Below are 16,408 nucleotides of genomic sequence, written 5' to 3'. Positions count from 1 at the left end.
AGGTGCGCTTTGAACAAAAGTAATATAACCGCTGCTAGTTTGAAAAAAAAATAGTTTGAAGAATAAAATTTTTCATCGGAAATCCTAGTTGCCCGAGCCACGATACACAACTCAAGTACATAGCAAATCATTTGTTTTCAACACGAAAAGCACCATGACTGACATGACTTCATATTACGCTTGGTCACACAGCTAGCCCAATTTCAACAATCACTGCATACGAAAACGCACATCAAGGGAGACGAAACACTGAAATAAATCCGCTCGAAATCGATAGAAAATGTTACGCATGCCACATAATATCAATTAATATTACTGGTAACGATGAAGCTATATGTCCGGTGACCACACCGGTCAAGGTGTTAAAAACACTAAATGACCGGCAGTCAAAACTTTTTTGATAGATTAGGCCTAAAAAGCACTCCGGTTACCATTCAAATAATAGCAACGGTAACATGGTATATACCTTAAAAATTCCGTCAACTGGTTCGACTCTGCTTAAGGTCACGTGTTGTAATGAGTTTTACTTTGCTTCTCATTGCCGGTCATTTAGTCTACTGAAGACCTTGACCGGTTACCGGCAATATAGCCACAGCGTATTGGTAAACTTCATTTTATAGGCACAGCTCTCATGTGGTGTCACCTAGTCACGTAATTACAACCAAAAGCAAACCATAAAAACTCTGATATCATACTTTATGTACAGAATTGAAAATGAAAAAAAGGGGCAAGTTGATTTTCATAATTGTGAAATTAAGGCATTAAATTTCCCCCTTTTTGAAGATACGTTCCACATTTACTATAGACAAAAAAAACCCCTCATGGACATGCGAACAGAACTTCCTGGAAACCCCTAGTAGTTGAGACAAGTTCTCAATTAGACATAATGCGTAGCTGTGTAACCAAGAAACAAATCATCCCTGCGTGCAATTTTGTTTGAAGTCCACGGCCTTCACATTAAATTCACATTAATTATGACCTCTCTGTCTTCGAAATACACTAACTACAAATAACACCAGAGTATTATCAACATCATTTCTTTTGGAGTGCAGTCGTCGAATAAAGCCACCGAAGACTGTAAGGCTTAAATACTTTGTAAAACCAAGTTACGATTAATATTTATTTACAATCTGGAATAACCCAATGTAACATAAACTCTGTACCAAAGACCCAGATATAAAAAATTATAATTTCAAATTTCAATAATTTTCTTTTTTGTATAAAACGTTCTTCTGCGATATCCTTCATTTGAACTAGGTTATTGTGACCATTCCTAGTAACTCTGAACCATTTCATATCACGTTAACCCTTGTGCACCCACCAAATCAGAAATTGCTTGTAGCCTTTTTAAACAAAACCTTTCAAAATCATGTGCCATTAATGTTTTTAACATTGAAAATCACTAGTACATGTAAGCGAGAATTCTTTTAAGCCAAAAAACTTTTCACTCCTATTTTCAGGCGCCATAATAGAATTCTCTCTGTATCCTTATAATCAACCTGTGTCACAGGTGTTTTATTAGTTTGAATAAAGAGCTCAAAAACTCCTGAAAAGCTCTCAGGCATAAAATTATTATGACAGTTTCACTACAGGTGACTTCACAGAAGCCACATTACTAAAATTTATGCCACAAAACGTCAAAGAATAGAAGTTTTGAGAAGTGTTAAGTAAAAAATAGTCAAACGGTAATGTTTGGACTTTTCCTTCATCTCTTAAAATCTGGTTTTACTGGAGTTTTGGATCATCAAAGAAGCTGATAATTTAGTGTTCAGTTCAACACCACTACGAATTCGTTCTTGCTTTGCGACTCTAGTTTGCACCAGCGTAGAATACTTTGATCTAACAAGTTACCTCCACCGGTAGCCTTCACAGGTGAAATAAAATATATGCTGGTATCTGTTGTTTGAACTCCATTTCAAAAGTTGCTCATACTCTTGCTAAAGTTAATAAAGGGCTACTCTATATTTTGCCTGGAGGAGACCAAAAAACAAAGGCATTCAAGTGTCAATTTCAGTGATTTAAACTTTGCTGACAAATGACACAGTTTAACTGTAAAGCAGAGATGTTTCACGGCCTACAACTTTGTGAAAACTGAATGCTATCACAATAATTAAAGACCAGCTTTTTGTATGATATGCACTGAAACATTTTACAAAGTTTGGGCCCATAAAACGTTAGAGAAACAGGTATCGAGTCTCAACAATTAGTGTGGATAATTGTGGATTATAATAAGACCAACATTTTTTCACATAAATTTTTATAGGATTGGTGTGAACAGTAATGGACGTGAATCCTTGAAACATATCAACCAAAAGGGTGGTCAAGTGTTGGCGTATGATAATAACTATTATTGATTGACCTGTCATTGGACAAGATGAGGTTTATTGGTGATATGTCAACCAGTGTCTTAACAGTGCCTCGACAGTTATGCAAACCCTCGACTGCGTCTCAGGTCTGCATCACTGTCTTGAATTCTCCTAACTCCCCCCATGTTTAGATGACACTATGTACGTAATCACAGAAAAAGCCCTCTACTGCTTAAACAGAAGACATTTTGGATTACACATGCACAATAAACATTTCTGATCAGGTGGGTGCGAACTTATGAATTTAAGAACCAAAACAATGCTAACATAAATAACTTAACCATACTATGACTGATCAAAAATAAAACTTAAATTTAAAAATGTAAGGTCTGTTCACACAAAAGATGCAAACAAACACAGCTGTAGGCACATGTACACGCACATGCACATCAGGGACACATAAGAAATATGCAATGCAAGCCATAGAATGCGATTGCCTCTGTTTGGTTTTGGTTGGTGTTTGTAAAAAATTGAATTTGCTCTCATACTGGCAAGCCAAGACAATCACTGTATTACTTTTTCTTTGGTTCCAGCTATTTAGACAATGATGCCATGTTTGTCACTGCTAAAGCCAGTTTTGTCCCTGGCTTTAAAAAAATTTTTGCAAAAGCCCTAATTCAAAGCAGAAGTATTTTGAAGCAAACCAATTATGATAAAGGGGCCATGTCACATTATTTTAGGATGTTTAGGGGAAATCTTAAGTTAATCTCCCGGTTTAAAACTCTAAATTGGTATTGCTGGTTTTCACTCACGTGATCAACAGCCATGTTTTTCAACGAAAACAAAAGGAAGCGTTTGCATAATAATAGAGTTAAATTCCCGGAGGATTTGGTCGGGGCACCAACATGGCCACCTTTTCTTTGTTTAGGGCACCAACATGGTGGTCGTGACGTCATGTGAAAACCGAGAATTGTGGGATTCCTTTACTGATGAAATTATCATTCCATCACAAACAAGATGATTCTGAGCAAAAACGACCTTTATCCAGGCTATTTGCCATTCACCTGAAAAATATTGGGCCACCTTTTTTCAACATTACCCAAATGGATCCATTTCAATCTTGACCATTTGTGTTCATCCATGCTTCTCTTTCCTTTTGACGTATTTCTTTTATGCTGTTCAACAGTTTTAAGTGGTTATTGCAATGTTTCATTCTACTTTTTGAGCATTTTAAATGTCGTGAAATTTACATCATTTTGTGTGACATAGCCCCTCTAAGGGTTGAAAAATTACAGAAAAAAATTATTTCTCTTCCCTGGCACCTGTGCCAGTCCAATTCATCCTTAATTTTTTTATTTTCATTTTATTGTGCTTTTCTTCTGGGTCTGCATTTGCATCTCTTGTAGGAACAGGCCTTAATTACATCTACTTTACGATTCTTGAGGTGAATGGCGATGTGGCACTGGTGATCCTTGACCGCTTGCACCACTCCTGTCTCCATTGCCATCCTGATCACTACCAACAACCTCTTGATCACTGAACAAGGGGTTGACAACTGTCATATCACCGGTCTATCGACAAAGCAAACCCAGAAATACACTTATGATTGAGCCATTCTAATACAAGGGGAAAAACTTTCTTTTTTTGTTACCTGACAAATAAGGATCACCCCCCACCCCCTCTCCCTTCCCAACCAAATCTTGCCCTTAAATTCTAGTCCCATTGTGCCCACTGTGGTGCTGGCCCTAAAAACTAACCAGGATTTTGAATACACATATAAAAAACAACAAAACATGAAGCAAATTATGACGTTTTGTAAACTCATGGCAAAAAGTGTTGGGACAACCCAGCTCCAATTTTTTACAAGAACAAAATTAAAATAACCCAATTACTCAAGGAAATGAAATTCAAACAGGAAAATCCCTGAACATTTGGCAGGTATATACATTTTTACACAACAACACTTTATCAAAACGTACGGGAGCCAGTCCATGACATTCGTAGACAGTGTAATCTTCCTCATCTCCTTCATCACTGTTGTCTTCATCATCAAGTGTCTCCCCCTTGATAGTACCCTTTCTTCCACTTGCTCTGTTAACACATCCAAAAAAAAAGCTTCAAAAAAGGTGCATAACTACATTCTGTGTGCTTATCCAATATCACTGATCAATAGATTTTGCTCTGTCCAGACAATTCTTGTCATCAATTGGGTACCCACAGAAACCCATAAGGGTTGAAACGTGTAACGGCCCCTTGTGTGCTGGGAAACAAGCTTCTGAATATTCAATTTGCTAAGTACCATATTTGGAACAACAAGACAGCAACATTCAACCATTCAGTTCGCAAGAACACCGTGACGCAATACCACCAATGTTCTCGCGCGAAATAATAATTAACTGGAGCGAGGGGTTTCCAAATATGGTACTTAGCACTGAATATTCGAAAGCTGTGAACGCGCGTTGCACGTTTCAACCCTTATGGGTTTCTGGTACCCATTAACCCATTAACCCCCGTGAGGGAGAGTTAATGGATTTTACTCTGTCTAACACCAGTGAATTTTACACGTCAATGGGGGGGGGGGGGGCGGCGTTAGAGGTGTGAATGCAGGGCTGCAAATAATTTTTTCCTTTTGAAAGGACATATGCTCTGCTAAGATACTTTCTTGGTCCGACAAAACAAAAGTTTGGTCGAACATCACCTAGAAAAGGCTCTGCCATATATCGTTTAAACTTAGATTTTGAGGTATTACATTCTAGTGATCGGGCCAACTGATTTGCGTTTTCTATAAAATATTATCATAAGGCGCATTCCAACGAGACGACAACACCGGCACAAAATTTCTGTGAGTTGCTTTGAGTGGTTGTTTACCATTTACCGAAAAATCCGGAAATTTCAGTTGGAATGTAAATGGTACCGGTAAGCCTATTAATTTTTGGTATTCCCAAACGGAAAATTTCCGAAGAAAATGGGGTTTCTTGAAAGGTTGTCCAAAATTCCCAAACAGAATTTCCAAACGGAAAACTTGTTTACCATTTGCATTCATAGGAGCAAGGGTGACACAGTTGGTTAGTGCGCGGCCTTGGTGCAAGAGGTCCAGAGTTCGATCCCTGGATCTCACATCCTTGTTTAGACTTCTTTCCTTTCAGTGTAGCCTAAGTAGCTTTAAATACCCTTAAAACGGGGCACTGATGGAAAGGGGGGTAAAATGAGCGCACCGCCGGCTTCCTGGGAGAGTACTCTCTAGAAAGTAAAGGAACTTCCGACGTTAAATAAGGTGTACCTTTACCTTTATCTTTACGCTCCTCCACAATTTTGCCTCCCTCCAGACTCTCTCAGTAAACTTGAATGAATTTTGTAAAATTCTGGTACACAGCGATCCCAACTAAACTTCCCATTCGGGAGGGTTTGCTTACCATTTTAATTAACAAACCTAGTACCAACCGGTTTCTGCTTGTAAATGGTAAACAACCAGTGCCATAGAGAAATTTTACTGTTATGATTCGAAAAAAATGCAAAAAATAAAAAATAATAACCTCGCTACATTTTGAAAAGCATATCCGGTAAAAACTATGGTAACATCAGAAACTTTCGAGACTTTGAGATCAATCACAAGGCCGTAAGATTTCCTCCAGGTAGATTTTTTATTTTTTTTTACTGTGACATGATTCACGATGAAATAATTGCCTGCACATAATGGCCAATCACAGTTGGGATTTTGTCAGCCTTTAGCAAATTTTGGTCGGTCAATGTCCGACTGTTATTTGCAGCCCTGTGAATGGGTTAAGGGTTACAACAAATTGCAAGATGGCCAGTTACTCCAACAATAATTTCAGTCTGGGACTTATAAGAGGACATTTTGTCACTTAAACCTAGTTTAATGGTTTATCTCCCAAAAGCCTCCTGTTTGCCCAGTGGTTCAGCATCCACTCTACTACAAGTAATCCAAATTAATTAATGATAAATGAGAACTACTCCTTTAAAAAACCTAAAACACAAAGTTCAAGGTTGACATACTTCTCCATGGCTGAAATTTGACTTTTTGTTTGTTGGTAATGGTAGATCTCTGCACTGTAATCAAGTTTGTGATCTCCCTGCAATAATATCAAAAGAAAAAACAGTTTGTGGATAGAATATTGCACATGCTTTCTATTCTTTTCCCATTTGAGGAATTGACTAAGTGTACTGGAAAAAACAACCAAAGCCATTCTGTTCCAATGTGCAAGTGCTCAAGACTAAACGCACAGTAGCAGAAACACGATTGACTTGCATAACACAGGCAGTGAAAGTTCCATATTTAACAAAAGTACAGTGTTTCTTCCATTATACATCATTCATACAAGTATATGTACAGCTGTAGTCTTCCAATTAAACAGAATTATTGATATTCTTAAAATTAATGAGAACCATATGTATGACATTGTGCATAACAAAAGTCTGCGTGTTAAGTCATTTTTACTTTGGCCAATTCTAGGATATGTTGAAATGCATATACCGTAAACGTCCATGTATAAGCCGCATCCGTAGATAAGCCGCACCCCGAATTTAGAAGCGCAGATTTTGGAAAAAAATGTAATACAATAAAGTTTGAAGTTCCAGTAACGTTCTGTTGCTATAAACCAACAAGGACAAACAATCAAGGTTTCACCATAAAGTTGAAATTCCTTCGATATTGAAACAAAACGAACGAGTCCTTAGTAGCCAAGCTTTAAGTGTGGGGAGGAGTCTGGGCCAGGGCCTGCGTTGCACGAATTTTTTGAACACGGCGGATGTGATGCCTGGGTATCATGACCACGTCCATAAAGATGTACCCGCAATAGGCGAAAAAATTCATGCAGAACAGGAGCTTGATAATGCAGTCGACAAATTTGCCGAGAAGGTGGTCAAGGACAACGATACAGTCGGCCATTTACCTTGCGAGTACTCGCAAATTTTGTGGTATTTTATTGCACGTTGCGGAAAGATATGCGTGGAAGTGACTAGCCGAAGATGCCACTGCAAACAGCTGTGCGGAGGAATGGAGATTCCTTGTAGGATGGTGTTTACTTGTTCGAGTAAAGGGAAAATTAATCGCTTGAAAGAACTCGTGGAGAGCAAGATTCGCCGATAAACACTGGAAGACACAAACAGCTCCTTTAGGAGGCACCACTCATTAAAAAGTCAATGAACAACAGCAACATGCTCTCAGTTTCTTTTATGTTTCTTTACTGAGATCTTGAGAAGTTGTATGAATATTAATAAGGTTTTTTAAAACTCCAAACACAGATGTATCCATGGATAAGCCGCACCCTTGATTTATGGCTTCAATTTTGTGAAAAAATGTGCGGCTTATACATGGACGTTTACGGTACCGGTACTAGTTTAAATTTTGAGTAATGCATTTATCTACAATCCTGGACAACGTTTTACTACCTTCTCCATATCTAAACCAATAAACAAAGTCCTGGCCCCAGCTGTTCAAAGGGTGAATAGCACTATCCAATGTAAAAATCGCTATCCACTGGATATCTCAATTGGTTTTGCTAGTGTTTATCCGCTGGACAGTGATTTCATTCGGTGCATAGCATTATCCACCTTTTGAACAATCGATGCCTGGAGGACAAATGGATGCGCATTTGAAAACTTTAATTTGATACTTGCGCAATATAAATGAATAAAGTTAAAGTTAAAGTTAAAGCTATTGAAAAACATGACCTTGGTTTAAAAAAAAAAACAGCCCAATGAATCTGACCACAAACCCTACCTGACCACCTTGTGGACCTTGCTTGGCAGCTGCATAACCTGCATACTCTGCTTCACTTACAGCTTTTGCTGTAGTGTGCAACCTACCAAGACAAAAACACAAAATAATATTATTAAACAAGACCTTGCAAGACCTTGTCAAAATCAAAATTTATTGTTAATTGTTACCCACCTCGAATAGCTATGCTAACTGTGGGTAACAAATATTGTACAGTTGTTGTTGTTTATCTATTAATAAATTGGTAAATTGGTAATTGGCAACTTCAACTCAGCTCAGAGCTGTCTCGTGCAATCACTGATACAAAATCTACAATTTGTACCCAGGTAGACATCTTATTATTTTGTAGAGTCAAAAGTGTAAAATAAAATGAAAAGTCACTGAAGCACAAGACCTTTGAATTTCAGTGATCAGAAGTTCCCTATACAAACAGACTTTTAAGTTGTTTTTTGAAATTGCAAAACCCACATTATTAAACCTGAACTTGAAGGCCTGCAAAAATCTCTAAAAGCCATTCAATTGCCTGAATTTCACTTATCACACATGGCAACTTTCTTCACATATCACCTAAAGCAACATTCACTGCTTATGGGTTTTCACTTTATAAATGCTCTTGTACTCCGAGACTAAAATGATTATCAGCTTTCACAAGCAAGTTTCAACACTCAAAAAGGGAACTTTATGCAAAATTTATGCAACATTCATTGCCGACACATGGTTTAATCAGGGTCACTGAAAGTAACTGTGTTGCTATACAATGTAGACAGTGCATCAAAAATGTAACTGGAATGATAATTGAACACCAAATGAATAGAATTGACTTACTTGTACCAGCAGTATCCTGCTAATGCCAGTCCAGCAATTCCGGCCACGCTACACCCAATAACTATAACTGGAGAAGAAAGTATTTAAAGCCATTAAAACCCATCATTCATATTCAATATACCAAGGCAGATATACCCTTTGGACAAAAATGGAAGAAAAACCCTCACAAGGAAAACGTTGCATTCACAAAATTTGGAAGTACATATATAAGGTAGAAGTTGTTAATTTTCACATATAGTGCCGTGCAAAAGTGTCAGTTGACAGTCTGTTTCGAGTCTTGATTGACTCGATGATTGATCCTCGATTCTTGCGAGGATCGAGACTACCAACTTACTTTTGCACGGTACTGTACTCAATCTCTGGACTCTTAATATTCTCCAGGGCTCAGTTGTTCAAAAAGCAGATTACACTAATCTGCAATTAAATACCACCCAAGGTTTGAGTTTTCCCCATCAAGAAAGCCTTAACAATCTAATTTTATGCAAAATGGAAACAAAAAACATAACTGAAAAGTCTAAGCAACGAATCTTGTGTGAACCTTTGTGATCTGTAAATAAACTGAAAGAAAAGTTTCCACTAAATTACAGTGCATTTCACAAATCTTTTGACAGGCGATTTGCGCAGTTCGTTGTAAATTTCATAAGTTCGCTTCAACCTTGGGAGTTTCATTATGTAACTGTCAATCGAGTGGCGACCTTTGAAACAAACTTGGGAATTTCGTGCCGAGCTTCATGAGAATGCACACTGAACACTCGTCACAAAAATGCGTTGTCCGCGCAAGCTGCTAAATACTGGAAAAATATATTTTCATTTTTAATTAATTAATTAAGAGTCAGTGATTCCTGTGGAATAATGCTGAATTTCTTGAAAGAACATAAACCAAGATCTAGTGTTATGCTGCAGCTGATCGATGCATGCGACAGGACATTTTCGGGCAAACACTGGAACGTTTATATATATTCTTTTCCAGTTTGTTTTGGATTTCACTGCTGTAAATGCTGGGGTTAGTAGTTTTACAACACTCCATATAATTATTCACATCATTCAGCACGCGCTGACTGAGTGATATTTCTTCATTTGTTGTCTTCAGTATTCCCTCTGCGCACAAAAATATCAACAATTTTGGCAATGGTTTCTTTGGGAAGTCTCAGTTCCTGTCCTATTTGAGATGGTCCTTTCCATTCTAATCAGCTTTCAATAATTTTCTGCCTAACAAAACTTGGAATTTCCTTTCCTTGCACAGTGAAGGCACTCATTTCAAAACAACAACCGAGAGCAATGGTGAAATTACTTTGCCAGATTCCCACGAAGTTCGGCAAGAAATTCCCAAGTTTGTTTCAAAGTTTGCCATTTGATTGACAGTTACGTATTAAAATTCCCAAGTTTGAAGCGAACTTATGAAATTTAACGTGGCCCAGGTGTCATATGTACGTTGAGTTTGTTGGTTCTCTACGCTACTACAAGAGGTTTTTCCTCCAGGTTTTCCCCTCTCCTCGAAAACCAACAGTTGATTTGATTGGCGTTAATTTGTTCATTTCAGTTTACAGTGTCCCCAATTAGTGCTCCAGCGCTAGAACAACTGGACACTTTAATAAAGTAAAGCTCCCAACAAGTCTCAAATAACAAAATATTTGAAAAAAAAAAAAAAAAAGGGCTAACATCAGGAAAAACTGTGTATTCCTAATGGCGGGGACAAAGTTTTCTACTGCTTAACTTACTGACACCTCAAATGCCCTAGGATTCCTCCAGTTGACAGGTAAGACTGCCTGGTAGAGAAAATAACACCATAGGAAAAGAGTGGGGGGGGAGGGGAACAAAATAGCCCTCCCAGCCCCTCCCCCTCTGTGGCCCCTGTTCCCTCTACAGAAATCCTGTTGTCTTCAAATTTTGAATTTTGTATTTCTGTGTATTCCTGTGGATGGCTGGAATAATCTTCTACAAAGACGGTGAATGGATGAGATGTGGGAATGTTTTGTTTCGATCAAGGTGCCGATGTAACAAGTCAGCAGTATTGCTCCAGGAAAAAGTGGCACAGTTTTACAGAATTTGCCCAGGAAAATGCAGGACATTTGGCTATTCCTGATACCTTGCCCTCAAATAATTGTCACTGGCCGGATTAGGACTCAACACCTCCAAAATGAAGTTTTAACTTAATACTAAAAAAAGTGGTGAAAACATCTGCTAAAACAATACAAAACCAGAGTCTGCCAAATGTTTTAGTATTTGGGAAATGAGGTGATCACAAAACAAGGAACTGAATAATTTGTAATCAACCTGAATTGAAATACCATATTGCATTGAAGAGACAAAACAAAAAGAGTGTTGAATTTCCATTCTGTTGAAAAAATTTCTAAGGTGTGAAACCTTGCAATGAAAGAAATTCACATAATTTAAGCTTCAACAGATTATATTGTTATGGTAGCCGATCAGACTTAAATCCTCTGAACATGTCATTTCCTGACCGGAGTGAAATATAATAGCACGGACAACCCCAATATTTACTTCCTTGTGCAATGCCGAAATAATTTTTCGTACAATTAAGAAAAAATGAAGATCGGATCAAAAACCAATCCCGAGGTCTTTGCATATAATAAAAAGGTTACACGGGATTTAAAAAAAAAAAACACCTTGTAGACAATTTAAATTTTGGGGAGCTGCTCCGATTGCCACAATTAAACAATCCGCGACAGATATCGCAGTTTGGAGTACACAATACTAATAAAATACACAAAACTGACGTAAAAAGGAAGCCAAATTCCGACTTCTGACATCAAGACAGTTGCGATAAATTACACTTTATCTTTCGGCCAGTGCTTGTTCATTCCCTACTAAAATAAATGCCGCCAACATCACGTTTTCCTCTAAAATGCTTAGGCCAGATCATGCTGAAAAAATGCGTTTGATGTATCAGAAAACGGCATTCCGCACCATTTTAATATAATTTGTATCAGAATAAATTCCTCCAAAAGTGTTTGATTTTAAGACTCTTGAATGCCACAATCGAGGGGGTCTTGATGTTACTTCAAGGCAAACTTTGTCACGGAAGAAAAGTACCACTGATATCAACCGATAATCACATTGAAAATATCAAAATTAGAAAATATCCTTTAGTTGAAAACCCATCAAATCACTTCATCGAATAAGGAATATTACCGAAATGGAAATACGGTTATGATATCGCATGACAAAAAGTGACAAGCTAAATTTCACCCTCAATACCCTTAATGTTTGGTTACGATCGAGTGAACTTACCCTTCCTTTCTTAAGATGAAACCGTACATGTAACGAACATCTTCTTCTACACCTCTCCCTTTGTCATGGAAACAATCAAAGGTTGGAATCTGAAGCCCGTATTCCCAAATTTGAGTATTGACATTTTAAATCCCAAGTGAAAAGTTAAAATCCCAACGAGATATCTTTCGCTGGACGTCTTAAAAAAATTAAAATAGCATATAGGGCCATTTCTGACGAACAAATTAAAAATAAAATCAAAAGAAAACACTCACATAAAAAATAAATGTCGTCCATCTCCCGTCCGGCTGCTGTATTTTTCACCTTCAGGATGTAAGGCGGGGGTGTTGATGAAGATGAATTCGAATCGGGAACGCTAGGTGATTTATGGCCGACCGAGGCTTCAAATTTAGTCCCCTCACGGTGTACGGCAGGTTCAGCTAACTTTTTCTTATTTCTCAGTTTTGTAACTCTGTCCCCTGTTTTATGTCTCTGATCTTTACTTCCATCGGAATCAATATTTAATCGCCCTTTTAATTCATAATTTCGATTTGACGCTGTATCATGCAGTTTCAACTTTCTCTTAGTATTTTTAGATTCTTTTTCGGAGTCTGTAATTGTTTCACCATCATCGCTTTGTCTCTTGCTACTGTCCGCTCCATCTTCTTCTAGATGTGATTTATGCTTCCTATTATAGCTTGAGTCCCCGCGACGTGAACTATCAAGATCCACTTCTTTATCATCGTTCAGTTTTGTCGCTTTAGTCGGATCATATTTTGTACGATCGAAAACCTTGTGCAGCTCATCTCCATCAGTCACTACAACATCCTCAAAGGCAGACCCCTTCCGTCCTACGCCTGAAAATAAAATTAAAAAAATTCAATCTTAAACTTCGTCAAGGTGGACTAATTAAATCAGTTCTTAAAACTTGGTACGTAAAACTGGGTTCCTTTAGTTAACAGTTTTTTTCAACTCCCTCTCACCTTTTAACTGAATAATTCGCTTTTGTGATTAAACTCTTTATATTAAAAGACAACCGAACCGTAGAGAAACTGAAATTCTTAACGAATCGCCATCTTTGATATTTAACTTCGCTTTTATAAATTTGAAACAACCTCTTTTCGAGACCGCGTAGACTTTGAGTACAAAGCACATTATTTGCAAAATAACCAGGCCTCAAAGGAATTTTATCTTGGTGAAAGAATCAGAAATCCCAGTGGACCTTCAGCTTTTCCATGCGAGCAATCTGAATAATTCCAAGGGCGGCGATGCGTGTGAGTCGAACACGGAAAATTTGTTAGGGGTCAATCATGAAAATAAAACCCTTTTTCTTGAGACGGCTAAAACTACAGAAAGCACGACCTTCCTGTAACATTCAATCTATTTAAAAGAAAATTCCCAGCAAAAAAATCTCACGATAAATAATGCAATTCCCGATTGTAAACAACCCTCTCGCAGCCTTCACGTTAAAATCGGTTAAGCTAAATATTAGAACTTGACAAATTTCAACGCATTTTGTCGCGAGAAAATCGCTCAAAAAACCAACATCAGGGCAAACTTGTGATTTTCGAACAAGATCACGATAAGGTCCTCACGTTAAAATCTATAAAATATGACAATTTTCCACAGTATTTAAGTTTGCTGTTCAGAAGGTCTTGCCTTCAGATAAACCATGCGTGTATCTGATGTACCTGCAAAATTTCCCTGTCGGTACCAGTTTAGGATACAACCTCTGGAATTACACAAGAAAGGTACCAAATTATAAGGTACTTACCTCCTATGTTTAGACTTCCCTGGGCTGATAAGAGGGAAAAAAAAAGGAGGGGGAGGTAAGAATACATCGCCGAAATTTCACTCGACCATTTTCAAACATTCGAACGAGAAGACCCTGTCACCGTAGACACGAGTGGCACGACGGGAAAATAAATAAATTAGCATAATATATGCACGTGGGGCAGTCAGAACAAAAGATCATCGATTACCTCTGGACACGTTCTGTCGAATATTGCCAAGCGTCAAAACACTTTTCTGAATCTCCCACAATCGAAAAGCCCCATGCACAATATCATCACACTCTTCCACGAAACCTAGTTTACCGTGGCCCTTTTTTCGGTTTCGCAGCGGCCATAACAAGCGAAACCGTAAGCCTTTTGGGGCTTTACTAAAAGCTTATTTGCATACAAGCGGATCTCTTAAAGCCACATTTATTACAAAATAATGGCAAAAAAGAATAACCCAGGGGTGACTTCGCTTTCAGTTTTTTCTTTCTTGGCACTGTTGAAGAGCGTGTAAGCTGCATGATTGCGTTATTATTTTTACTCTACTCTAATTTCGTCATCAAAGCAAGATATACATATCGGCCTGCGGTTAAAATAAGTATAAGATCTCTGAGAAATATTGTAGTAATAAGAGAATTTGTTTCTTAAAGATATCAGTATACATAATATAGTGTTGATACGGAAGGACGAAATTCGCAAAATTTCCCATTAAATCAAGTTAATTCTAGGCTCTTGTTGTCTCCTGGGAAACTGGTGTGATTTGGGAAAAGAATGCGGTAATTGCGGTTGCTGCCCTCGTAAATAAAAGGCCTCCTGTCATTTTAGAACAATGACAACCAAAGAAGGCGGAAAAACAACAATTAAATTATTTTTCCTGTTTGCGGATTTTTGCATGCGAAAGCGCGAGCTTACATCGGCTTCAAAATGCACAACTTACCAGCTAACATCGTGTCCTTGTTGACACGAATGAATGTGGTATACGGGGGAGGGTCCTAACATTTTTTTTTTATAGACCGGGATAAAGTACCTATGAAATACCTTGAACAGTGCGTAGTGAACCAACGTCAGCCCCATACTAGATGAAGCTCTTGGGGACAAGTGGATACTGGATGGATATTAATAGTTTTCACTGTCTGACATTAGCACAAACAACACTCAAGTCACTTTACTTTATCTCGATTTTTGAACTGATGTCATTTGCATCGAATCTAATCACGAAGAGCACTTGGATGGTTCACTTGGCCAATTTTTGAGGGCCTCAGTTTTTTTTTTAGCCAAGTTCAGCTGTTACAGCTGCCTTCAAATAAAGACTTCACTCACTTAATCATATACTAAAAGTGTCTGGGACTCATTAAAGTTCATATATGATGAATTCCCAAGTGTATTTATTCCAGTAGAGACTATTGATGGAATAGGTATTAAGTGAATCTGAAGTACAACTGATCTATATCCAATATTCAAGATTTTAAATTGGAATAGGTAATGTCGTTTATAGAGACTTTAAAATAAAAATTCAAAGCCTGACACGAGAACACTGAAAAGTGAAATGGAGTGACAGAATCAGTGTGCTAATCTTTGATTTCCCGGCTTTGCACAGGTCATGGTGAAAAGTTTACAACAATGATAAACTATTCATCATTCATCATTTTTTCACTAAAAGCCTAAATGCTTGGTTACTTTAATTTAAATCCAAAGGGTCTCATAACGAAATCGGAATCTCCAAAACCGAGCAACGATGAAATCTACTGTTTGCCTTATATCAGACTGCCGATGCATCAAACGGCTTCCGAGATGTTTATGAAGGCGCTTTAATTGCCAAACATAGGCAGAAATTAACACTTTTTATTTAACTCAAAATTATTTGCATCTTTTCTTTGTTCCCCTCAATAACTGGAACCCAAAAACAGTCCTGGAGAATTTTAATTAAGAAGCGGAAAGAATGATGAATGTGATATTAGCTCATTAAATGTTCATGATGTTTGACCTATACGCGTAAGCGTAACCGTAATTATTTTGCATTTAGGTTTTATTTCTTATTCCGTTCAGCTCTTGTGACATTTCCACGAGAAAAATTCCAAACAAACTGAATGGACCGCAATGCCATGAAAACATTATTTGGAGGGTTGTCTGTGACGTAGAACAGACATTAGTGATCATAGTTAAAAGTTGACGGTCCGGTATTGGCCAGTATTTGTTTCACATGAAGTTATAATAAACAAGCTCATTCTCATGAAGTTTGCACCTGGTCCTCTACCGATTTTTTTCATGGGGATTACACAGAACATGATCTGACTAATGTAAAGTATGGCGACATTAAAATAAAGATAACTCAGTGACTTGGCTGTGTAATGTAAGTTGACATGGGCTCTGAAGTTGAAAATGTTGTATCCGATTTACAAATCATAATATCAGTAAATGAAAAATTACCCCCAAGAGAAAATGCTCGCGGTTAATTTTTTTCTCGAATTTCATTTCAGTGTAAAATTTACATAACGGCTTCATATGGGCAGGAGCTCTGAAATGAGATATAA

At 37.7% G+C, this 16,408-nt stretch overlaps 1 protein-coding gene across 1 annotated transcript; it reads right to left on the bottom strand.

The window, feature by feature from the left end:
• Positions 1-3,601: 3,601 nt before the first annotated feature.
• Positions 3,602-14,030, bottom strand: LOC137993394 (uncharacterized). The gene is made up of 7 exons (XM_068839222.1): positions 13,874-14,030; positions 12,375-12,956; positions 8,869-8,935; positions 8,047-8,128; positions 6,321-6,397; positions 4,286-4,397; positions 3,602-3,877 (listed from the first exon to the last, which is right to left on the bottom strand). Exons 1-7 carry the CDS (start codon positions 13,938-13,940, stop codon positions 3,737-3,739), a joined length of 1,128 nt encoding a protein of 375 aa, XP_068695323.1. The 5' UTR covers positions 13,941-14,030; the 3' UTR covers positions 3,602-3,736.
• Positions 14,031-16,408: the final 2,378 nt, after the last annotated feature.

The sequence above is a fragment of the Montipora foliosa genome, chromosome 2, assembly GCF_036669935.1.
Source record: "Montipora foliosa isolate CH-2021 chromosome 2, ASM3666993v2, whole genome shotgun sequence".
Classification (NCBI taxonomy): Eukaryota; Metazoa; Cnidaria; class Anthozoa; order Scleractinia; family Acroporidae; genus Montipora; species Montipora foliosa.
This window is presented reverse-complemented; position numbering and strand designations above follow the sequence as displayed.